Source organism: Cynocephalus volans, chromosome 2 (assembly GCF_027409185.1).
Source record: "Cynocephalus volans isolate mCynVol1 chromosome 2, mCynVol1.pri, whole genome shotgun sequence".
NCBI lineage: Eukaryota > Metazoa > Chordata > Mammalia > Dermoptera > Cynocephalidae > Cynocephalus > Cynocephalus volans.
The window spans coordinates 29,659,740-29,680,790 of NC_084461.1; the positions used below are offsets into that span (position 1 = coordinate 29,659,740).

The 21,051-nt window shown below is 42.2% G+C and overlaps 1 protein-coding gene across 1 annotated transcript in view; it reads right to left on the bottom strand.

Moving 5' to 3' along the window:
- Window positions 1-330: 330 nt before the first annotated feature.
- MTMR12 (myotubularin related protein 12) overlaps window positions 331-21,051 on the bottom strand; it is a 63,383-nt gene continuing 42,662 nt past the window's right edge. The window contains exons 9-16 of the mRNA XM_063086440.1: window positions 19,337-19,443; window positions 18,580-18,704; window positions 13,927-14,005; window positions 12,295-12,365; window positions 9,855-10,027; window positions 6,940-7,107; window positions 5,862-6,023; window positions 331-2,807 (exon numbers count right to left, since the gene is read on the bottom strand). Coding sequence (XP_062942510.1) covers window positions 2,238-2,807; window positions 5,862-6,023; window positions 6,940-7,107; window positions 9,855-10,027; window positions 12,295-12,365; window positions 13,927-14,005; window positions 18,580-18,704; window positions 19,337-19,443 — 1,455 coding nt within the window. The 3' untranslated portion in view covers window positions 331-2,237. The remainder of the gene's footprint in view (window positions 2,808-5,861; window positions 6,024-6,939; window positions 7,108-9,854; window positions 10,028-12,294; window positions 12,366-13,926; window positions 14,006-18,579; window positions 18,705-19,336; window positions 19,444-21,051) is intronic.

A 21,051-nucleotide genomic window follows, 5' to 3' on the forward strand; every position in this document is an offset into this window, starting at 1 on the left:
AACAGAATATTCCCTTAAAAAAAAAAAAGCCTCGCATTTAATTAAAGTTAGTTTATCTTCAGTGTAAAAACTTGGAGGTATGAACAAACTCAGGATATTATACACAGTAAATTAATGTACATTTCCAAACTTGCACAGTGCAGTTTTAAACAAAGTAAATGATCTCATTTCAACTTTTATTGTTAAGCACAATCCACATCTCAATCTTGAATAAAAATTTCACAATATATAAACCCACTAAGAATTCTGTACACAAATACAAGTTATAGAAATCTGATTTCAAATATAAATACATAAATTGTCATGACCTTACATGTTACAACAGCTTATTTACTTATTTTCCTATGATAATTTTTTTAAAAAATCATAGAAAAATATTTCAATGCACATTCAACTGCTATGACAAGGGCCATGACCGTGTGCCTTTAAACCATACTTTGTGAAGTGTAAAGCATCACACCGGGCATTTTTGGAATGAAAATTACTAAGACTGAAGAGGCTACTGTATAAATATTCATGTTATACTATGTTAACAAAAATAGTTAGCTCCATAGTGTATCTTAGAGGCAATGGGACAGAGAAGTGGAAGTTAGTGCAAGTTTAAAAAGGTCCACAGAACGTATGTGAAGGTAGCTAAAGAACTAGTGTCTTGTAAAAAGACAAGCCTAACATTGACCTCGCTAGTAAGGCTCTTAAGGCAACCAAGACTGAACTTGTGTTTGGCCCCCAGATGCACGAATCTTGCCCTCCCCTTGACACGTCTTCTTGACAGATCAAGCTGGCTCATGCATGAACATGGAGTGCAGAGCACAAAAAAACTACTGTATGTACAGAAGATGATTCAGTGCAAACCAGAACCTCCTCTTTGTCCTTAGTTTCAAAAGTTCTTATTGCTCTTGAGCAACTGAAAGTTTTTCTACACATGTAATATTCAAACTGGGATCTATACTGGGAGAGTAAATGTATGGAAGAAGCATACAAGCCATCTGAAACATTCTAACATGAATTTTTACCTTTCTTTTGTGGGATTTGACAGGGTTCCATTAAGAATGAAAAAACTGGTCCTTACAAAGTATAGTTTTCTGCATTAAAAAAATATATATCATTTAGATAGGAGATCCAAGAAAGTGACCAAGCACAGTCAAGTTTCTTTTATGGCTTTTTAAATCACTGAGGTATCATATGATAATTGTCACTTCTGATATTTATGTTTGACTGCTTTCCTATGAAAGCCACTTTCAAAAGTGACCCAACCCCCTCGGTCTGTGCAGGTAACAGAACACAAGGAAAATGCCTGAGGGGGTGCTGCAGAGAACAATCACAGGTGCCCCCAAGCCTCAGCATGCAATCAGAAAAAGGCAAAGCGACTCCTTCCAAATGCTGGAAGGCTCCAGAGAACTAGCAGATCCTCTGGGCAAACAAAGAGATTCCCCCAGTTCAACTGACAGGTTTAGCAGCAAGACACTGGGACTACGTGCACCAAGGTGGGGAGTACGGAGGGACAGCAGCGAGTGGTGTGCAGCAGGTGGAGGGATACCCTGGAGCTGTAAGCACAAGATAGAGGGTGGGGGCTGGCCAGTCCACCACCCATACACAAAATGACAGTCTATGAAGAAGGGAGGCTGGTCCGAGTGTTAGGATGACACCTAATTAGTGACAGGTGGAATATCCCAGATTTTCACAGGCAAGAGGACATAGAAAAGAAAATGCTATGGTTTGTTTGAGTAAATGTCATACATCTTAATACCTCTGCTTGAATCTTTCAATTTGACATACAAATATCACGTAGAGTTGAATTTGCCCCTAACTGAGATGGGTTATAAGGAAACCTACTATTCCCAATGACTGGATAAATTATCTTGGCACAGAAAGGATCTGAAGAAAGGATCAAGTCCAAGAATATCTCACAAAGCCCTTTCTAGTAGTAAACTGACCATTGCAAGCTTATAATATAATATAAGGTATAATACTTAGGCATCAGAAAACGGCCACGATCCTATTACAGGTCAAGTAGTAATTCCTTTCGATTGATAATACTAGAGATATGGTTTTAATTGCATAGTCTTTCAGAACAATGAAAAAAAACAAGAGCCAGCTCTTTTCCTGAAGGCTCAGGTTTACTCCAACAGAGTGCAGGGCTAACGACCCTCCCAGCATCAGCTGCAGCGTGACACTAATCCAGGGAGCATCTGTCCCAATCTCCCACAATCCTCTTTCACAATCACTCAAAAAACAAGTCACATGTCCCCTAGATCCACAAACTCATCTTCTCGTTTGGCCAAATCTTCTTCATCTCCCAAAGCTTTCCAGCCACTGGTGGGTAAGACAGGCTTAGTGGAATGTCGCTGGAGCAAAGCGAAAGGAAACAAAGAGGACAGGCGGGCAGAGTTCCTCAGCAGGCAGGGGACATCCGCCTGGAGGGCTTCCTGCCTGTGGTGTCTCTCGTCGATTTTCTCTTGTAAGCTCTGAACTTCCTCCATCATTTCCAAGAGTTTGCTCATGGTGGCCACTCTGCCGCCACCTAGGATTTGGGCTTCCGGAATCCAACGCAAGTAGCGCTGGGCCCAGACTTTGATTTCTGGCCCCTCTATATGAGGCAACAACAAACCGTGGTAGTCAGTGGGCTTGCTGTGCCAACTGTCATAGAACTCTCGAAAGTTGTCTTGCAGCTCATCAGAAGAATTAATAAGTTTGCTAATTCTCTTGCCAAGAAGGTTTTTAATTAAATGATCTGTTTCTTCCCTGAAAAATCCTCTTTTGGGAGATGACTTAGATTGGGTGAGTGGCAAAGAAAGCTGTCGTTGATGCTTTGAGAGAAAACACAAATAAAAACCTCTGGTTAACATAAGAGGGCCAGTTACAGCTGTTACTATTAAAACAAGGGCACACTGCCTTCACAAGTATTGAGATGTCGGAAGTGCCCCGTGAATGCATGCTCACTGAAGTGCTGGAACACACAGAGAGGAGGGACTTCTGGTTTACTCCACAACACCCACTGTGCTGGACACAAACCGGGATGTGGGAGTGCATGGCAGCTATGCAGAAAGGCAGGCTGCAACACAGAGTGGACCTTTCAGTCCCCTCCTCCCCTGGATTAGGGGTACCAATGGACACAAAGTGCTTTTGAAGAACCAGTTTAGGTGATTTAGGGAGTTCAGGGCTGATGCCTCTTCATTTTTTGAAAGGGGCAGAATGTCTCTTTGAGAACTTCAGGGCTGTTAACTGCTACAATATTCTGAATACCTGCAAGGAAACAGGGCTGACTACCTGAAGGTCCTGTCATGTGGATGAAATAACATAGCAGCTTATCAGGCATCCAGAGGGAATTTCAGGCTAAGTCATAAAGATTGTTTTAGACAAAGAAAATGAAGGCAGGTGGGGTCAAAGGAATTTGAGGAACTGGCTAAGTTGGCCAGACGTTCCTGTCTTACACCTGCATGGAGTAAAAAAACATGAGAGCATTTACATTTTTCTCCTCCTTTGTAGTTCTCTCTGTAGCCAAAGCAATTGGGGTGCACTGTGAAAGGGTTGTGAAGATGGGTAAAGGTCAGAAGGTTGTGAAGTTTCCCCAATGCCCAAAGGAGAAGCTAAAAAATGTGGGGAAAAGCTGTTTCTCTTCAGTCTTTTGCTCCTGAGATGTCCATTTGAAACAAGAATAGATAAAAGATTTATTTTCAGGCTAGCCCTATAACTCTCTAACATGTTTCTGCCAGTGGTTCTTCCTTTTTAAAAAAATTCTTTATTATAAAGGAAATATTTCCTTATTGTGGAATATGGAATAACAATAAAAATACAAAAAAGACAGTAAAACCATCCATGAAACAACTCAGAGATGATCAGGATTTTTGGCTTTCCATCGGGGACAGGTGAGATGAAGGCCAGGAGTCCTTGGCCTCTCTTCTCCATAGTGACCAAGGTAAGTCGGGCGGGGTGGGGGACCAGAGAATGCGGATGAAGCCTAGCCCTCACTGTGTGCTCACTGCCTGTTCGGTTCTGTGCTCAGTGCTTTTCATGCATCGACTTGCCTAACTCTCAAAGTCACTATTACTGCCTCATTTTACAAGTGAGGAAACCAAGGCACAGAGGTTAAGTCATCTGCCAAAGGCACCAGCTACTAAGTGCCACAGGGGGTTTCAAACACAGACTGGCTCTAGAACCTGGGCTCTTAACTAAACTCTTCTTGGTCTAACAAGCCCCCCTCTTTCAGTCTACTAAGTGAACAGAATGTTCTAGACTGGCCAAGGTGAAGGCCTGTGGCTGAAGGTAAGACTGCACACCTGAGAGGAATACCGCCCCTTGTGTGGCAGTTCACAGAGCAGCACTTCGTGCAGGTCGGCCACAGTTTCCTCAGAGTCTCTACAGAACGTAGCCAAGGCTGTTTGTCCACTCAACAAGGTCCCCTGACCTGACCTCTTGTCTCCTTACCCCAAGGTTCAAAGTTCCGTGTTGCCCCAGCCCCAGCTCTCCTTTATCTAGTGCAATCTGAAATTCTCCAATGTTTCAGCTCAAACCTCTCCCACCAGCCTGCTCTTGGAGCCTAGGCTGTCTGTCCTTACCTACAGGGAGAAGGGACAACTAGAAAAACTGGTTCTGGGGAGAGAAATGAGATCCATTCTTAGAAGGTGGAGCCTTAGTTTCCTCCCCTGTAAAACAAGGGGTGGGTCTCACTGTCTCTGAGGTCCCTTGCCTCTCTGCCACAGGCATCTGTGATCCTAACCTAGCTCTTACAAGAATGTGTGTACAGCCACCAGGGGGCACAACACACTGAAGAAAAACTGATCTGTGGCCAAGCTGTTCCCAGGCTCTGCGCGATTCTGGTCAAACTGGTAGAAAAGAGATTGAACCAGAAAGAGGAAACATCCACCCCAGGCCTGAGGACCCCTGAAAGGGCAGAGTGGCAGCTCTAAGTGCCTCAGCAGCTGACCTCATCTCTGAGTGCCGGCTTGGGCTTACACAGGTCCCCAGTCCTCTTTAGAATGGAGCCAACTCCCACACTGGAACTGGCTGGGCTCCCTAGAACCCCTCGAGGTCAGGCGGGATCAGAAGGAGGTGGAGAGGCAGTGACACACACTGCCTTGGATCCAGTGTTGCTACTCTCCCCTTTGTGGGCTCTGTAGGGGAGAAATTCTGGGCCTACAGACAGAGCTAGGAAATGCCATTTAAATTATTTATCAGTTAGGGAACTCTAGGGTTTTAACAACTAGTAGAATCAGAAACAAATATCTGAAGGGAAAAATAATTCTTTCACCTTTGAGGTTTATAACATAGGGCAGCAAACAATAGCCCTCGGGCCAAATCTGGCCTGGTGCCTGTTTTCCTAAATACTGGACCATGGCCATGTCCATTTGTTCCCCTATCAGCTATGGATACTTTTGTGCTACAACACTAGAGTAGTGTAGTTGCAACAGAGACTGTATGGCCCTTGACAAAAAAAGTTTGCCAACCACTGTTAAAGCTGCATAGGTACAGCTTATTAAGAAAAGTCGTACTATTTAATATATGAACTGGTATATATTGAATAAAACCCATACAAGCAATGCTCCTTTTAAAAACTCTGCCAACCACACGCATAGGCAGGCATAAGAGGAATGATTCCATCACCTAAGAGGAACGATGACAATGGCAGCAGTGTCCTCAGTGACATTTAGCAAATACCGTGTCACACAGAGCAAAGGTTCATTTGCTGAAAGCAGAGGATTCTAATGAGTGCTAATGATCTGCCCATCACAAATCTCGACTCTGCAGACTGTTTCAAGGAGTAAAACATAACATGACAGACGGAATCCACGTGTGACTTTTATCCTTACATACATGGGGACCTTGGGGCAGATGAAGGGGGTTTAGAAGTGTGGACATCTTACTTTGAAACGCATTCCTTTCCGCTGGCCTTTGTCCAGTTTTGGCTTTTCCACATAAAGAGGGTTTTTGAGCAACGTCTGGGCTTTGGGTTCAAACTGTACAGACCAGTCCCACACGGTGAGCAGATTCAAAGGCTTGCTTTGTGTATCCTGGCTCTCCCTTCCCTGCCAAAACAAGCACAGGTCACGCTGGCTTCCAGAGAGGCTGAGGAAAGCAAACACATAATTCTGAGAAACAGGCACCAGGAAGGCACTCCTGCCCTGCCTAAGGCTGAACGTTCACGGGCACTCCATTTTTAAAGGCTGATGCTATCAGTGATTATTCAGTAAAAGCTTTCAGTGGGGGATGATGGTGAGAAGGACCTGGCAGACTATACGCCAGGCACTTTCATAACAACCTTGCGAGGTATCTATTATTTTTCCAATTTTACACTTGAGGAAACTGAGGCTCAGAAAACTGAAGTGAATTGCCTGAGGTCATGAAGCTACTGACTCTTAGGGCTGGCATCTGAGACCAGGGTTGTGTGACTCGGAAGCCCAGGTTCTGTCGTTGCCACTATACCATGGGACGTGGTACTCCTACTAGTTCCAGCAAACCCAGAGGCCAGCAGAAGGCCAGTTAGAAGCACTGAAATCAGTTTAGCAACTTAAACCCCCCAGGAGTACAGGCTTAAGACAGATGGAAGGGGTTTGAGATGGAAAGTAAAAGCCTAGCTTCCCTGTTCTGCTCGTCTCCACTCTCTTCACAGAGTAGCTCAGGCAGGCATCTGGTCTGTCTTTAAAAGGGACAGCTTTTAATTTGCTTAATTTCCAAGCTCCAACACTTGCTTCCAGCTCCAATATTTACTGTGTGACCTTGAGCAAGTCACTCATCCTCTGTGTGCCTCAGCTTCCTCAGGGATAATAATACATTCCCCATAGGGTGCTGTGAAGATTATATATTAACACCTAGAAAGCTAAGTGAACAATGCCTGGTATATACACAGTGTTAAATACATATCATTTTTAGCATCAATATTATTACATCCTACCCATGAGATGGAGCTTCTTTAATATGCAGGTTCCTAAGAGGGACTCTTACCATGTTAGTATCTTTTTGATGAGGAGAATTGAAGAAGAAGGTACTAAAAATAGGTATGTACAGGCTGTCTGACAAAACAGTCAGGTAAGTCTCTGTGAACTCAAATGCTGGGGGATGCTGTTGTACCAGTTGCCAGATGCAATCTAGGAAAAGCAGGAACACAGGAACCTACGTGAAAACAAGATACACATTACTCAGAGGGCACAAAGCCCAAGTTCAGGGGCAGCCATCTCAGTACCTGGGGATAACCACTTCTGAGCACTATATTCTTTGAAAACACATATATTCCAACCCATTCTAAGTGATAAAATGATAAAATGCTCAATTGATGATATGATTAAGTTTCTTTGGTTTTTTTTTTGGCAGCTGGCCAGTATGGGGATCTGAACTCCTGACCTTGGTGCTTGACTTTGGTGTTATCAGCACCACTGCACTCCCAAGTGAGCCATCGGCCAGCCCCTTAAATATGCTATTGAAATCACATGCTTGTGGATTAATATCAGTATTTGGTGGTGCCAGTCTGTGTTGAAGACATCTCAAAAATGAAATATACAAAGTCTCCTTATGGACCAACATTAACATCAGCATTAGCATTTGCAATTGATTGTGATGATAGGGAGCACTAACTCTGAACCACAATTAAGGGAAATGTTATCTCCCCCCTCAAAAACTCCATTCCTCTGGGCCGGCCCATGGCTCACTTGGGAGAGGGTGGTGCTGATAACACCAAGGCCATGGGTTCGGATCCTATATAGGGGTGGCCAGTTTGCTCACTGGCTGAGCATGGTGCTGACAACACCAAGCCAAGGGTTAAGATCCCCTTACCGGTCATCTTCGAAAAAAATTTTTTTAAAAAACCCAAAAAACAAATAAATAATAAATTAAACATTCCATTCTTCTCATCAGTAGTGCTGTATTACAAAAAATTGTACTCAATTATGGTTTCTATTTTGAATTTTGTCAATAAAAAGTTGTGGGGGAGGGCCGAGCCCGTGGCTCACTTGGTAGAGTGCGGCGCTGGGAGCGCTGCGACGCTCCCGCCGTGGGTTCGGATCCTATATAGAACTGGCCGGTGCACTCACTGGCTGAGTGTCGGTCATGAAAAGGACAAAAAAAAAAAAAAAAAAAGTTGTGGGGGAGAATTTTCACCGCACTGCCTGCCTGCACACTGACAGTCAGGGGTTGGTCCTGGAGTCTGAACTGGAATGAGAAGCCTCTCTCCTCCACACCCACAGCGAGTGCCCAGAAGACACAGGGATGGGAGAGAAGGCAGAAACAGTGAAATGAGTTTCTAACTTTTTTCCCAAATGTATTTTTTTTTAAACCTACGGGCCTCCTTTATTAGCCACCCAGAGGTGAGCCCTTCATTAGTGGAGACAGTAGTTTCGAGGGTACTTTAAACATTTACAAAGTGCTTATCTTTCTTGATTCACCAGGGATCCCACCATATGGGTAATTCAAGCTATGTCACAGTCTCTCCCCTAGAGAGGAAGAAATGGAAGACCAGAGCTGCTAAGAGGCTGGAGAAGGTCTCACATAGAGCAAGGAATTCCAGTGCTGCCTCAATTATATCACAAATTACTTCAAAACTCCAATATCTTGATGTGGAGATGCTAAGAAACATTCATTCAGCTACTTTATTTCACACCTCATTTTATGTGCAATATTTCTGTATAAAGTGGAAAATATTTCAACCTCATTGTACAGTAAGGGAAACAAACTCAGAAAATATGAGCGACTTTCTCCAAGGGCTGGATGAACAGCAGATCAGGGTTTCTCTTGGACTCTTTCCCATTAGACATGGTGCCTGTCAGTCTCCCTTTTCTCAAGATATACAAAAACACTCTTCTCTGCACAGAACCAGCTCTCTGCCTATCACACGATGTGAATCCCATAAACCTATCAAATTAGTTCTTCAAAGTCCCTTCCAAGACTGAAAGATGGTGACTTCTATCCAGCTCAATAGGACGCAGATGAGTACAGGCCAACCCTAAAAGAAACCACCTGGCCTAGTAACAAAGGCCATGGTCTCCCCAGGAACCTGCCATGCGCCCTTCAGGACAGGAGCCAGGGCTCTCAATTCCCAAAGTGTGCTGCGTTAAGCTGTTCTGCACCAAAGACAGACATGCCGATAATCCGGAGTAAGAAAAACTGCGAGTCACACAACTAGCACAAATTAACTCTACGGGTGATTTAATCAAAGAAGGTTTGTCCGTTTTCATTTTTCCTTCCACCAATCATCAATAAGGCAGCCAAGGGAGTTTATAAAGCTGTCACCCAGACAAGTACACCACAAACTGGGGGGCTCATTTTCACACGTGAACTAAAACGCTATCTTTCTTGTGCCTGAACCCAGATGGAGACACAGGGCTAGAGCAATTCACCCAGACAGACACAGAAGAGGCTACAAGCACAGCCCTACACATATTACTACTAGTGCCCTGGCAATAGATGCCGTTAACATAACCCTGTGCTTTATTTTGAAAAGGTTTATATGCAAGGAAAATTTACTTCATCATGTTATCATGTATTTTTTGTAGGAAACCTGCATCCTGAATATCCATTTTTGCAAAGACTTAGCAGAAATTATAGGGATCTCTCTCACTAAGTTACCTTATATTTAAGTTTTACAGATCAATATTATTCTCACCATGAAATATATATATACACCCTTGGTGTAGACAATGTAGAAGAGAAGACTCTGAACACACTTGTTAATATCTGTTTCCTCTGGGAAGGGTTTCAGTATTGTTTAAAGCATCCAAAGCCACCACACAATGAACGGACCCCAGTTTTCCTAACAAACCTGTATAGCATACACTTTGCAAGCAGTGACCTACACGTGAAGACAGGTGCTAAATAAGAGACTGAGGAGCTCTCCCGTGACTGGGATAGTCTACAGTGAGGGAACTCACCTCCTCTTTGTCACTCTGGCGGAGATGGTTGCAGCGATCCAAGAAACAGTGGCCGCCCATGACCCACTCCTTTTGGACAAGGCTCTGGAAACCAATCCTGGTTCTACAGTAGGGGTCCATCATCACTTGTACCAGAGAGGAAACAAGGCAGCAGAGATCGGAAGCGTTCTCCTCTAGAAGGGGCCCCAGCAGCAGTGCCGAGAGGAAGGAGGGTATACAGTGTTAAAAAGCTGCAGAGTGCTCTCACTTGCACAGCTAAAGGTAGGGCTCCCACCACCAAGGTCTGCTATTAACAGGCATGCTCCTGTTCCCTAAAGGCAAGGGCCAATGAACAAAAAAGGTAATGTTTCAGACTGAAAGACAAACTGCTTCTGGCCTGTGTAGCACAGGCTCCAGCATACACTGGTATTAAATATGGATTCGCTTACTGAATGAATAAACACAGCATTGCAAATCCACTGTCAGTACATGGGCGTCCAGGTGTGCCACGTGATCGAGAGCAGAATCATCACATAATGACATCCTGCTAGCCCTGCAGACCAAGTCTACAGTCCTCCCTTCCTGGGGTGTCAAAGCCTCTACCATTGAACTCACTGTCCCAAGACTTGGCTGCTTCTCAGGCTCACCCCAGAGGTCCTTTCCTCCACTCCTAAGTCCTCCACTAACTCTGCTTCAGAAGTTTAATATTTCCGGACTGTACCAAAATGATCTCTTATTTTTAGCTCCCAGGCTCTTTCCTTTTCTGTTTGAGGAGCACAGAGGTGGCCTGCTTCTCCTCGCCTAGCCTAGAGGAGAAATTCTCCTTGATATACTTCCTTGTGCCTACCTGGAATACACTTTACAAAATCCATATGTTGAAAAGCCCATTCACATAGTGGTCCAACATTTATAACTTAGAGCAAATAAAAACACAAGTCTACAGCCATGCATTTGTCTTTGGGTTTTAAGAACCTTAAAGTCACAGTTTCCTCTTTACAAAAGTAAGGGCAACTCAAGTTGCTTTTTTATAATGTCCATGAGGATGGTGCTAGTATTACTGGGGTTAGAGAAACTGAAGAATGAATTGTCACTAGGGAGGTGTTCACACTGTTATAACTTTCACCCTGACCCCTGTAATCACGAAGCTCTACAGGTCTAGGCTTACACTTGGCTCCTTCAGGAAACAAGCCTAAACTAGGGGAAAATGTAGGTTTAAAAGAAACAGATTTTCATTTTTGTCTTCTATTGCTACCAATTTTCAAAACAAGTTTCATTCTTAAGGGGATCTTTGTTCTTGCACCTGAAGCGTGTTAACAGTATACCTATGGGTGATGGGAAAAGGGGCTAGGAAATGAGATTTCAGAGGAGAGACAACTCAGTAGTACATCTAGGAGTGGGGAACATCTCAGTTCCATCAGCCAAAGGTTGGGATTTCATTTTATGCAACTCTGTGCACAAGATAAATGCATAAATTTGATGCAATCTGGCCCTTGGTTCTTCCATCTCTCAGACCCCCAATATTCATCCCTCTTCCTTTTCACCAGTTACATAGTACTCAAATAATGCCCTGTTCTTTCATGGTTGGTTAGGTCTTTTTCAATAACATACTTAAGGCAACTCTCTCCTTAGGATGTCATTAGGATATAAACTTCTAGAAGGCAGAAGTACAGAGCTTTGTATGTGGCAAGTGCTCAAAAATGTATTCAAATCTAAGTCAGTGAGCCAGTACCAGATGGACAGGAGCCACGTTTTCCAGTCTGCTCTTTGAACTGAAGCCCAACAGTCATGGAGAGCATCAGAGAAGTGATAAAAGTTGGAGGTATAAAAGCATGAAATAATCTACTTAATCTGTAGTGGGGGGCTCAAGAAATAAAATATTTCTGAAAAGCAGTGATGTTTTAGTTCATATCTAAACAGTTACAGCAACAATCTTTGTTGCATGGTGGTTTACACCTGCTTTACACATTCTGAATGTTTATGTCACTGCCCTCACATATAACAAGTTAACGCCACTGAGGAAAAGGAGATCACAAACCACCAAGTTTCTATGGCAAGCACACAAAGTTGTCAAACACGAAGATAAAAAAATAACAATTAAATCATCTATGTCTCTCTTTATATAAAAGCGATTACCAAAAGATTTTAACCTTAATGAAGCTGAGTTAATATAAAACAAAATCCAAAACATTAAGACATGTACGCTACGGTAAAGATACCAAACAATTCCTTCTGGGGTTGCAAATAGGTCTGCAAGTTCCAAGTGAAAGAATTTTATTTTAAGCTGTAACACTGAAATCCAAAGCAAAGGATTCCAAGTTCAGGGAGAAAGGAATGGGAAGGATTTCCACATTAGCTCACTCCTTTTATGAGACAATGCCAATTACATAAAGCTACATATACAAAAATTGAATTGCCAAGGGAAGGAAAATGGAAGCCATCCTTTGTGCTTTAAATATATTACCTAAAAGAAGAACGTTCATGTTTTGTGCTTCTAGACATTCTGTAATCTCTATTGCTTTTTTTAGGCAACGTCTAAATAGGAAAGAGACAAGAGAAAGAGGCATTAGTTCTTGAGCTTGGTACTGTAAACAACAAGAAGTTTAGAGATAATCTGAATTCATCTTTAGTTTTCTATCTCACTTATTCTTTCATGCTTAAATCTTCCAATAAAGAAACTAATTATCCTTTACACTATTCAGATACTGGGAGATACTCATCTGCTTATTAGAAACTAAAAAATTTCAGAAGAGAACCCCAAAATTGATGTGAAAATGCTCCTAAGTTATTTCTAAACTAGGAATTCTTCTTGAAAAGTCATACCTGAGTCTGCTGGTGAGTCCTAGCAAGATCCCTAAATCTGCACACCTGGAGAACGTGATACACGTCCACATCGCTTTACGATCGAATGTTTCAGTGTGGCTGAAAAGACCCAATACACTCAGGAGTCCATTTTGCCTCTCTCTACACACATCACTCCCTTGAGACAGTTGCCAATATCTTCAGCTTTGACTTGTCCCTTACAACTAGGAACCTTCACACATGCTGTCCTCTGCTTGCTTCCTTGCAAGCCTCATTCCCCACACTCCGACCTTCCATCTGGTTAGGGATGCTCACCCTTCTCTGCCCAACCCACATAAAGATAGGGCTCTTTTCTTTTACAACAGTTACCACCATTTGCAATTATATATATATAATTTATAATATGATATATTTAATTTATATATATAATATATATTTAATTTATTATATATATTTATATAATATAATATATTATATATATTTATAATTTAATATAGATATAATATATATAATATAATATAGTTTATATATATATTTATATTTATTATATATATAATATGCAGTTATATATATCTATATATCTATATACTACATATATTCAAATTATGGGGCACGTAGCAGGCTCTTCAAAGCACACTTGTGAAGTGTCGGGAGGGCTGAGGTCCCTGTCCACAATACTCACTGCAGAACTGATGGAGAATGTTGTGCAAGGTAGAAGGAAGTGTTTCTCTCTTTCCTTAAATGTAGCCTAGGTAGGAGCTATTCTCTCACCCCAGACCATCATTCCTGCTTTGTACGTTCCTTTGCCATATCCTCTATTTAATAGCAACAGAGAGGAGCTACTCAATATATGAAGTAGGAAGGGTAATATAACTCTGTTCTCTGGAGCTCTCAACCTAACTCCAAAGCCAAAAATGACTAATAAACAATAATCACGATTAAAAAAATTTTTTTAAATAGGTAATATACAAAATTCAAAAAGATACTCAATGAAAAGTCAGGATCTTTCCCATTCTCATTCCTCAGTTTCTTCCCTGGAGACCACCACTGCTGCCTCAGTTATAACTTTGGGTTGCTATGCCCTTTTTTGCAGTCTTTCAAAGCCTCTTCTATAAAGTATGTCTCCTTGTAAGCAAGTAACGTTTACAAATTCCTACCAAATGTGCAGAGAAATAATAAATAACAAATGTAAAATCCAGCCGAGCCCTGAATAGAACATATCTAAGAATATTTGGCAATTTGCTCTGACTTTGTATTCGACAACTGAAAAATTCAAGAGCAAAACTTGAAATACCTGATTATGTCAAGCCAGCTGCTACTTTCCAACAATGAAAACCATTTTATATCTGTGTCCCAAAATTCAGTACTGTTATCTGAAAGAAAAAAAAGAGGGACAATGTCAAGTCATTGCTCGCTGACACACCTGCCACAAAAAACCTGTGCTACTCAACTGTGCTGTTCAGATTAACTGTCTTAGACTCAAACCGCAGAATCCAGGCAAAAGACTCCACTTTAAGTCAAGGGCATTTCAAAACTTCAGCTGAAATGATTTTTGAACTGTAGTCCATAGAAGGGTGTGGTAGTCAAAAAGAGATCTTTATTACTGAAATACGAAATGTCTATAACACAGGCACAAAGTCATGGTTCACCCCATAATTCAACAAAGAGAGTAACATGCTTTAGGCAAAAATAGCCAACATTCAGGCTGCTATTCCTGAAGGTAGAAAATGTATCCAGAAAACCAGATACATCCTTATGCCAAGAAAGCCGAAGGGTGAGAGACTTGACTTTCGTTAGAATCTTAAATACACAAATGCACGTACTTTGCACACGACTACACAATTTCCTCCTACACAACTTATAAAACAGAGAACGAATTTTATGGAAACCTAATAAATGTAAAAGTTGCAAATTCAAATCAATAAAAGGCAAATATCCCTAGAAATCCTGGGTGATTAAAATAAAATAAAACTGTAGAATCACAACCCTGAATTAAACAGTAAAATGAATTACTCTCCTCCAGGTCCCTAATTCTTACAAATTTTATTTTATAACATGCATCACAATGTGTTTAGTTGGAGGCACACACTCTTGTTTCAACGGAAATTCGATAAATGTCAGTCAAATGAGTCCTAAAACAGTTAAGAATTTGTTAGGTTAAAAAGTCCACGTTAGGAAAAGTTTCCTTAAAAAAATTATGGCCAATCTCAGTGTAGAGACTCATTCAAGAATGGAGAGAATCAAGAGGTGACTGAGCATGATTACATAGGAGTCAAGTTCTAACTGGTTTTTAGTAGGCAGCATGGGCAGGGTAATGGATGTAGCTGGGACAAGCACTGCAGTTGATTGAATGGTCCCCCAAAGTCACTGAAGTTTAATCCCCACCGTCACCGTTAAGAGAGTGGGAAACCCTATTATGGTAATTGAAAGGTGTGGCCTTGAAGAGGTGCTTAGATTCTGAAGGCCATGCACTAATGAATGGATTAATAATTGTGGTCATGGGCATGGTTCTGAGGGCTTTAAAAAGAGAGCACACGAGAATCTCTGCATCACTGAAGACACCAATAAGGAAGACCCTCACCAGATATATCCCCTGGACTTTGGACTTCCCAGCCTCCAAAACTGTATACAATGAATTTTGCTTTCTTACAAATCACCTAATTCTAGGTATTTTTGTTATAAGCAACAGAAACAGACTTCTAAAAATTGGTACCAGAGAAGTGGGGTGTTGTTTATAACAAATACTTGAAAATGTGGAAGCAGCTTTGGAACAGGGTGTTGAGAAGAGGCTGGAAGAATTTTGAGGGAGCAGGCTAGAAAAAGCCTAGTTGCTGGTTGGAGTTTAGAAGACAAGAAAACCAGGGAAGGTTTAAAATGTTTTAGACTGGTTAAATGGTGGTGAGCAGAATGTTGATAGAAATATGTATAGTAAGGGCCACTCTGAGAAGATCTCAGATGTAAATGAGAAGGGACTTACTGGAAACTGAGGCAAAGGTCACCCTTGCTATGAACTGGCAAGGAACTTGACTGCATTCTGTTCATGCCCAAAAGTTTTATGGAATGTGGAACTTAAAGATGCTGAACTGTGACGAGGTAGATTGATTTAGCTTATGCCATTTTTACTGTTTGAAAAGTGTTCTTCTTTGAAAGCCCCCCCAACACCTGTGGTGAAAATTGAAGGTTAAAAATTATCCTGTACTTAGAAAAATTTTAAGTTCTGCCTGCCTTTGCTGTTTCCCGCCTATGCTGTCCCTGACTGATAACACCAAGAGCTGTATCCAGATGTACCTAGACAACCTAAGGAGGAAACCACCCTGTGAAAGTTTTTGCCGTCCCTGAGTGATTAACTGGCTTCTTTCAGCTTCTGTTATGAGCTTGTGCTAGGCCTCCCCAACCCCCCTCCTCATGCCAGGAGGATATGCATGTATGTATGTATGTAACTATATGATTTTTTGGGCCGGCCCCGTGGCTCACTTGGGAGAGTGCGGCACTGATAGCACCGAGGCCTCGGGTTCGGATCCTATATAGGGATGGCCGGTGCGCTCACTGGCAGAGCGTGGTGCTGACCACACCGTGCCAAGGGTTGCAATCCCCTTACTGGTCAAAAAAAAAAAAAAAACTATATGATTTTTTGCCTGTGTGACTATGTGCCTTTAAAAGACCCCTTAAACTTAAACTCAGGGCTACTTCCTTCTAAGGCTTTCTTGGAGGAACAGTTGCTGGCTGGCCAATAAAACCCCCCTTTTAAATTCTCAGTTGGGTGTTCTGGTTCCTTTTCATGTGGCAGCCTCACAACAGAATGAGGGTATTTGGGAGAAGAAATTTCTACACAGCAAAGCATTTGGGAAGCTCCATGGCTACTTGCAACAGCCATGCTGAGTTATGGTGGCAAAGGCATAACATAAAGCTAGAATTTACAATTAAAAGGAAAAGTTAAAGACTTGGAAAATTTGTAGCCTGGCCATGTGCTAGAAAAGCAGAGAGCATTTTCAGGAGAACAATTCAATGGTGAAGCCCAGTGACTGCTAAGGAGATTATTACAGAAGAAAGGGATTATCAAGAGAAGGGAAAAAAGGCCTTGAAGGCATTTCAGAGATCTTCAAGGTTGCATCCTCCATTACAGGCCCAGAGGTCTAGAAAGACAGAATGATCTTGGGGAACAGGCATGAGGCACCTTCCACAGGCTCAGTGCCCAGGGTCACCTCGGGATGCTGCTCCCCACACCAGCACCCCAGGTGCTTTGTCTGCTCTGGCCACGGCTAAACTGGCCCTTGTTGTGGCTGGACCTGCAGCTTTGGAAAATACGAGCCAGAACCCTTGGCAATGTCCACGTGGTGTTAGATCTCAGGCTTGCAGGATGCCAGAGCTGTGGAGGCTTGGGAGCTTCCACCCTGATTTCAAAGGATGTATGGAAAACCCTGGGGGCCCAGGAAGAGATCTGTCGCAGGGGCAGAGTCACTACATAGAGCCATTGCTTGAGCAGTGCCAAGAGGAAATGTGGGGTTAGAGTTGCAGCAGAAAAACCTCACCAAGGCCATGCCTAGTGGAGCCGTGGGAGTGGGACCACTGCCAAGGAGACCCCAGATTTGTGGAGCTACCAGCGTGCAACACCAGCCTGGGAGAGCTCAAGCATCACCTGAGATCAGGAAAGCCATAAAGCAGAGCTGCCTGAGGACTTGGGGACCCAACCCCCACACCAGTGTGCAGAGGACATCCAACCTGGAGTCAGGTGCATGATTCACCAGCTTTAAGATTCAATGCACGCCCTGCTGGGTTTTGGACTTGTTTGGGACCTGTTACCCCTCTCCTTTGGCCTATTTCTCCCTTTTCAAATGGGAATATGTACCCTTTGTTTGTTCCACCATTGTATCTTGGAAGTAGATAACTTGCTTTGATTTCACAGATAGGACTTTGAACTATTAGACTTCTGAGTTGAAAGAAGTTAAGACTTTGGCGATGAAATCAATGTAACTGTATGTGAAAAGGACATGAGTTTTGGGGAGCCAGGGGTAGAATGCAGTGGATTGAATGGTGCCCCAAATTCACTGAAATTTAATTCCTGCTGTGACTCTTAAGGAGGTGGGAAATCCTATTATGGTAATTGAAAGGTGGGGCCTTGAAGAGGTGATTAGATTCTGAAGACTATGCCCTAATGAGTGGATTAATAATGGTGGTCATGCGCATGGGTGTAAGGGCTTTAAAAGGAGAGCACATGAGAGTCTCTCTCTCTCTGTTTCTACCATCTTGCAACATGAGACTCCTATGTCACTGATAAGCCACCAATAAGGAAGACCCTCACCAAATGTGTTCCCTGGACTTTGGACTTTCCAGCCTCTGAAACTGTAAGGAGTAAATTTCGTTTTCTTACAGATCACCCAGTTCCAGGTATTTCTCTTACAAGTAATAGAAATTAACTAATACAGGCATATTTCATTTTCTGCTTTATACATTTCTGATCATTTAAACTTTTTTTTACATTGTAAGAAACTACATATGCCCAATCAGAAAAAAATAATTACAGTATTTCCACTTTGGGAAAAAAGTCTACTAAGGAAAATAAACAGGTCATTCACTTAATAAATCACCACCACAACTGAGTAACTACAGGTATTGCATGGTTCAAAACCTTTTAGAGGGAGAAGAAAAAATGCTTACCACTGGGCGACTGGTGTGCTGGGGAAAGGACAGAAGTGGAAGGTGGCTGTATGATCACTGACAGAGAAGGAGGCAGTGGGGGAAGCCTGGACAGAGGTGGGGAGGGGGAGCACAGCAAGAGCAGCTGACCCTCAGCTCCTGGCCCTTCACTCCACGACAGTGACCTTCAAGGTCTCAAGTGAGCCCATCTACTATCACAAGGAACCCAGGGAAAAGGCACCCAGTTTCACCTGATCCACGTGGCATGTCTTTCCCCATTTGACAGAAAGTTTTTGCTCAGCATTCTTCTCACCTATCAGAAATAGCTGTTTAAATTTGGAGTATGCAGCTTGGATTTCCTGCAGGGATAGGAAGTTGCTTGATAGGTCTTCAGTTTTAACAGCTTCATAGGGTGGCCTGTGGATGGTCTTGTAAATTCTAGGTATCAAAAAGTCACATGAGATTAGAAACACAAATGTGAATTTACAAAAGCTTATTTTTCCTGAGCCTTACTGTGTGCCACATCTGTGTTAAGAACTCTGCAGGTATCGTCCCATTTAACCTTCACCAGCGAGTTAACTGCTGCAGGACTGCTGTTCCCAGTAGAATTACCTGGCCCAATATTATCAAGTTTATAAACTGATAGAGCCATGATTTGGACCAAGGCAATTTAACTTGAGTCTAATTCCTTTTTATGTTTTAAATTCATCCACTTTGGGTTTTTAAAATTTTTTATTATGAAAAATTTCAAACATGCAGAAAAGCAGACATAGCACAGTGACATATATCATGACCTAGATTTGACAACTATTAACGTTATAGACATTATGCCGTCTCTTCCCTAAATAATTCAGCATGCATCTCCAAAGACAACACAGTTGACATTCTTAAAGATTACATTATACTGATTCCTTGCAAAGTAATTTAAAATGACCACTATAAATTGTACTGCCCTAGCACTATGGTACCAGCAGGTAAACTGAAATGGACACACTACTAAGAACTGTTCCCTGCTTCTTGGAAAACAAGAACTGAACTAAACAAGAACAAAACACAGAAGTAGTACTGACCCATCTAAGAAGCTCTTCTGGATTTGTAAAATGCCATCATCCTGTTCTTTGGGCAGTGCTGACATTTTCAGAAGGGCACTTCCATTGTGGCAGGACCAACACCATATCTGCAGAGGGAAATAAAGGTTTGCCAGACATAATATACACAACCCAAGTGGGGACAAGTAAGCCTAGCATTTAAATTCGCACAGGGAAATGCATAACTTCAATACAAAATGGCTGGATATATTCAACTTTATTAAGCCAGGGAGTATACTCACAATGAAAAAGACTGATACAGTCTTAAAAAAACAAAACAAACAAACAAACAAAAACACAGGTCTAGCTATCCAGACTCAGACTTGTTTATGGTCTGACATATACCTTTTTTAAAAAAAATTTATTATTATTTTTAAATTTTGTCTTTTTTGTGACCGGTAAGGGAATCGCAACCCTTGGCGTGGTGTCGTCCACACCGCGCTCTGCCAGTGAGTGCACCGGCCATTCCTATATAGGATCCGAACCCGCGGCGGGAACGCCGCTGCGCTCCCAAGCGCTGCACTCTCCCGAGTGAGCCACGGGGCCGGCCCTGACATACACCTTTGACTTGACTTTAGTGTTGGTAATCTAGATGATGATGACAACAATAACAACATTAGTATTAGGACAGTAGTTATCACTGGATCGTATCTGCTTAACAATGGGGGAAAAAAGCATGGAGAATGATGTATAAATATGAGTAGGTTCAAAAGGAATGGCAGACAGAAAGAGGGACAGATAAAGATGCTGCCAGAGAGGGGACTTCTGAATGCTCATGTAACTTAGTTGTCATATTTACTATAGGTCTGCTTAAGAGTCTGATGAGACGTACGCTAAACAAGAAAGAACTAATCTAGATCACCTTCAGGTAGGGGTTCTCAATTATATTTTATCCCCCAGGAGATACCTGGCAATGTCTGAACACATTTTTGGCTATCTCAACTCGGAAGGTACTACTGTCATCTTAGAGGGTGCTACTGGCAGCTATGGTGTTAAATATTTTACAATGACAGCCCCCACTTGATGTTGATAGTGCCTAGGTTGAGAAACCCTGCCTTAAACAGAACAAAAAACAAGAGGTTGTGGTGGTATAAGTGTGCAATACTAATCAAGATTGGGTTCTCCAGGTTGGTACATAATTTCACCAATTCCAAATATAAAATCAATTGCCTCTACCTTGCTTAAGATGACTTTTGGTGATCTTAATGTTCCTGTCAAATGAAAATCGTACATAGAGACTGAGATTGAGAGCTCTGTGTGTTCTGGGTAGATGTACAAATTCCAACTTGTGTAATACTGTATTTTTCTGCTGTCCATTCATGCAAACTCTACTAATGACTTTCAGGACGTATAATTAAAGCAGATCTAATGAAGTAAGAACACCTTCCCACAGTTACTCTCAAAGTTATGTTGCTGGCTCCTCACTCAGGTCTTAGAAGAACATTTTCTACTTCTCAGTCCCCAGACCCAGCTAGAAAGCAGAGTATCTAAATTTTGTACACTGTAGGGCTGGAGAAGCAGCCTATTCCCACATATGTGGAGAATTCATCTTTGTTTCTTCCCACAGAGCATATCTTCTGTTCTAGATTCCTCTGTGAAAGGATGAAGGATGGAAACCCTCGTTTTCATTCCTCCAAAGTTTTGATTTTCAAAGTGTAGTCTACACTCCAAGGGAGGTCCCAAGACCCTTTTAGGTG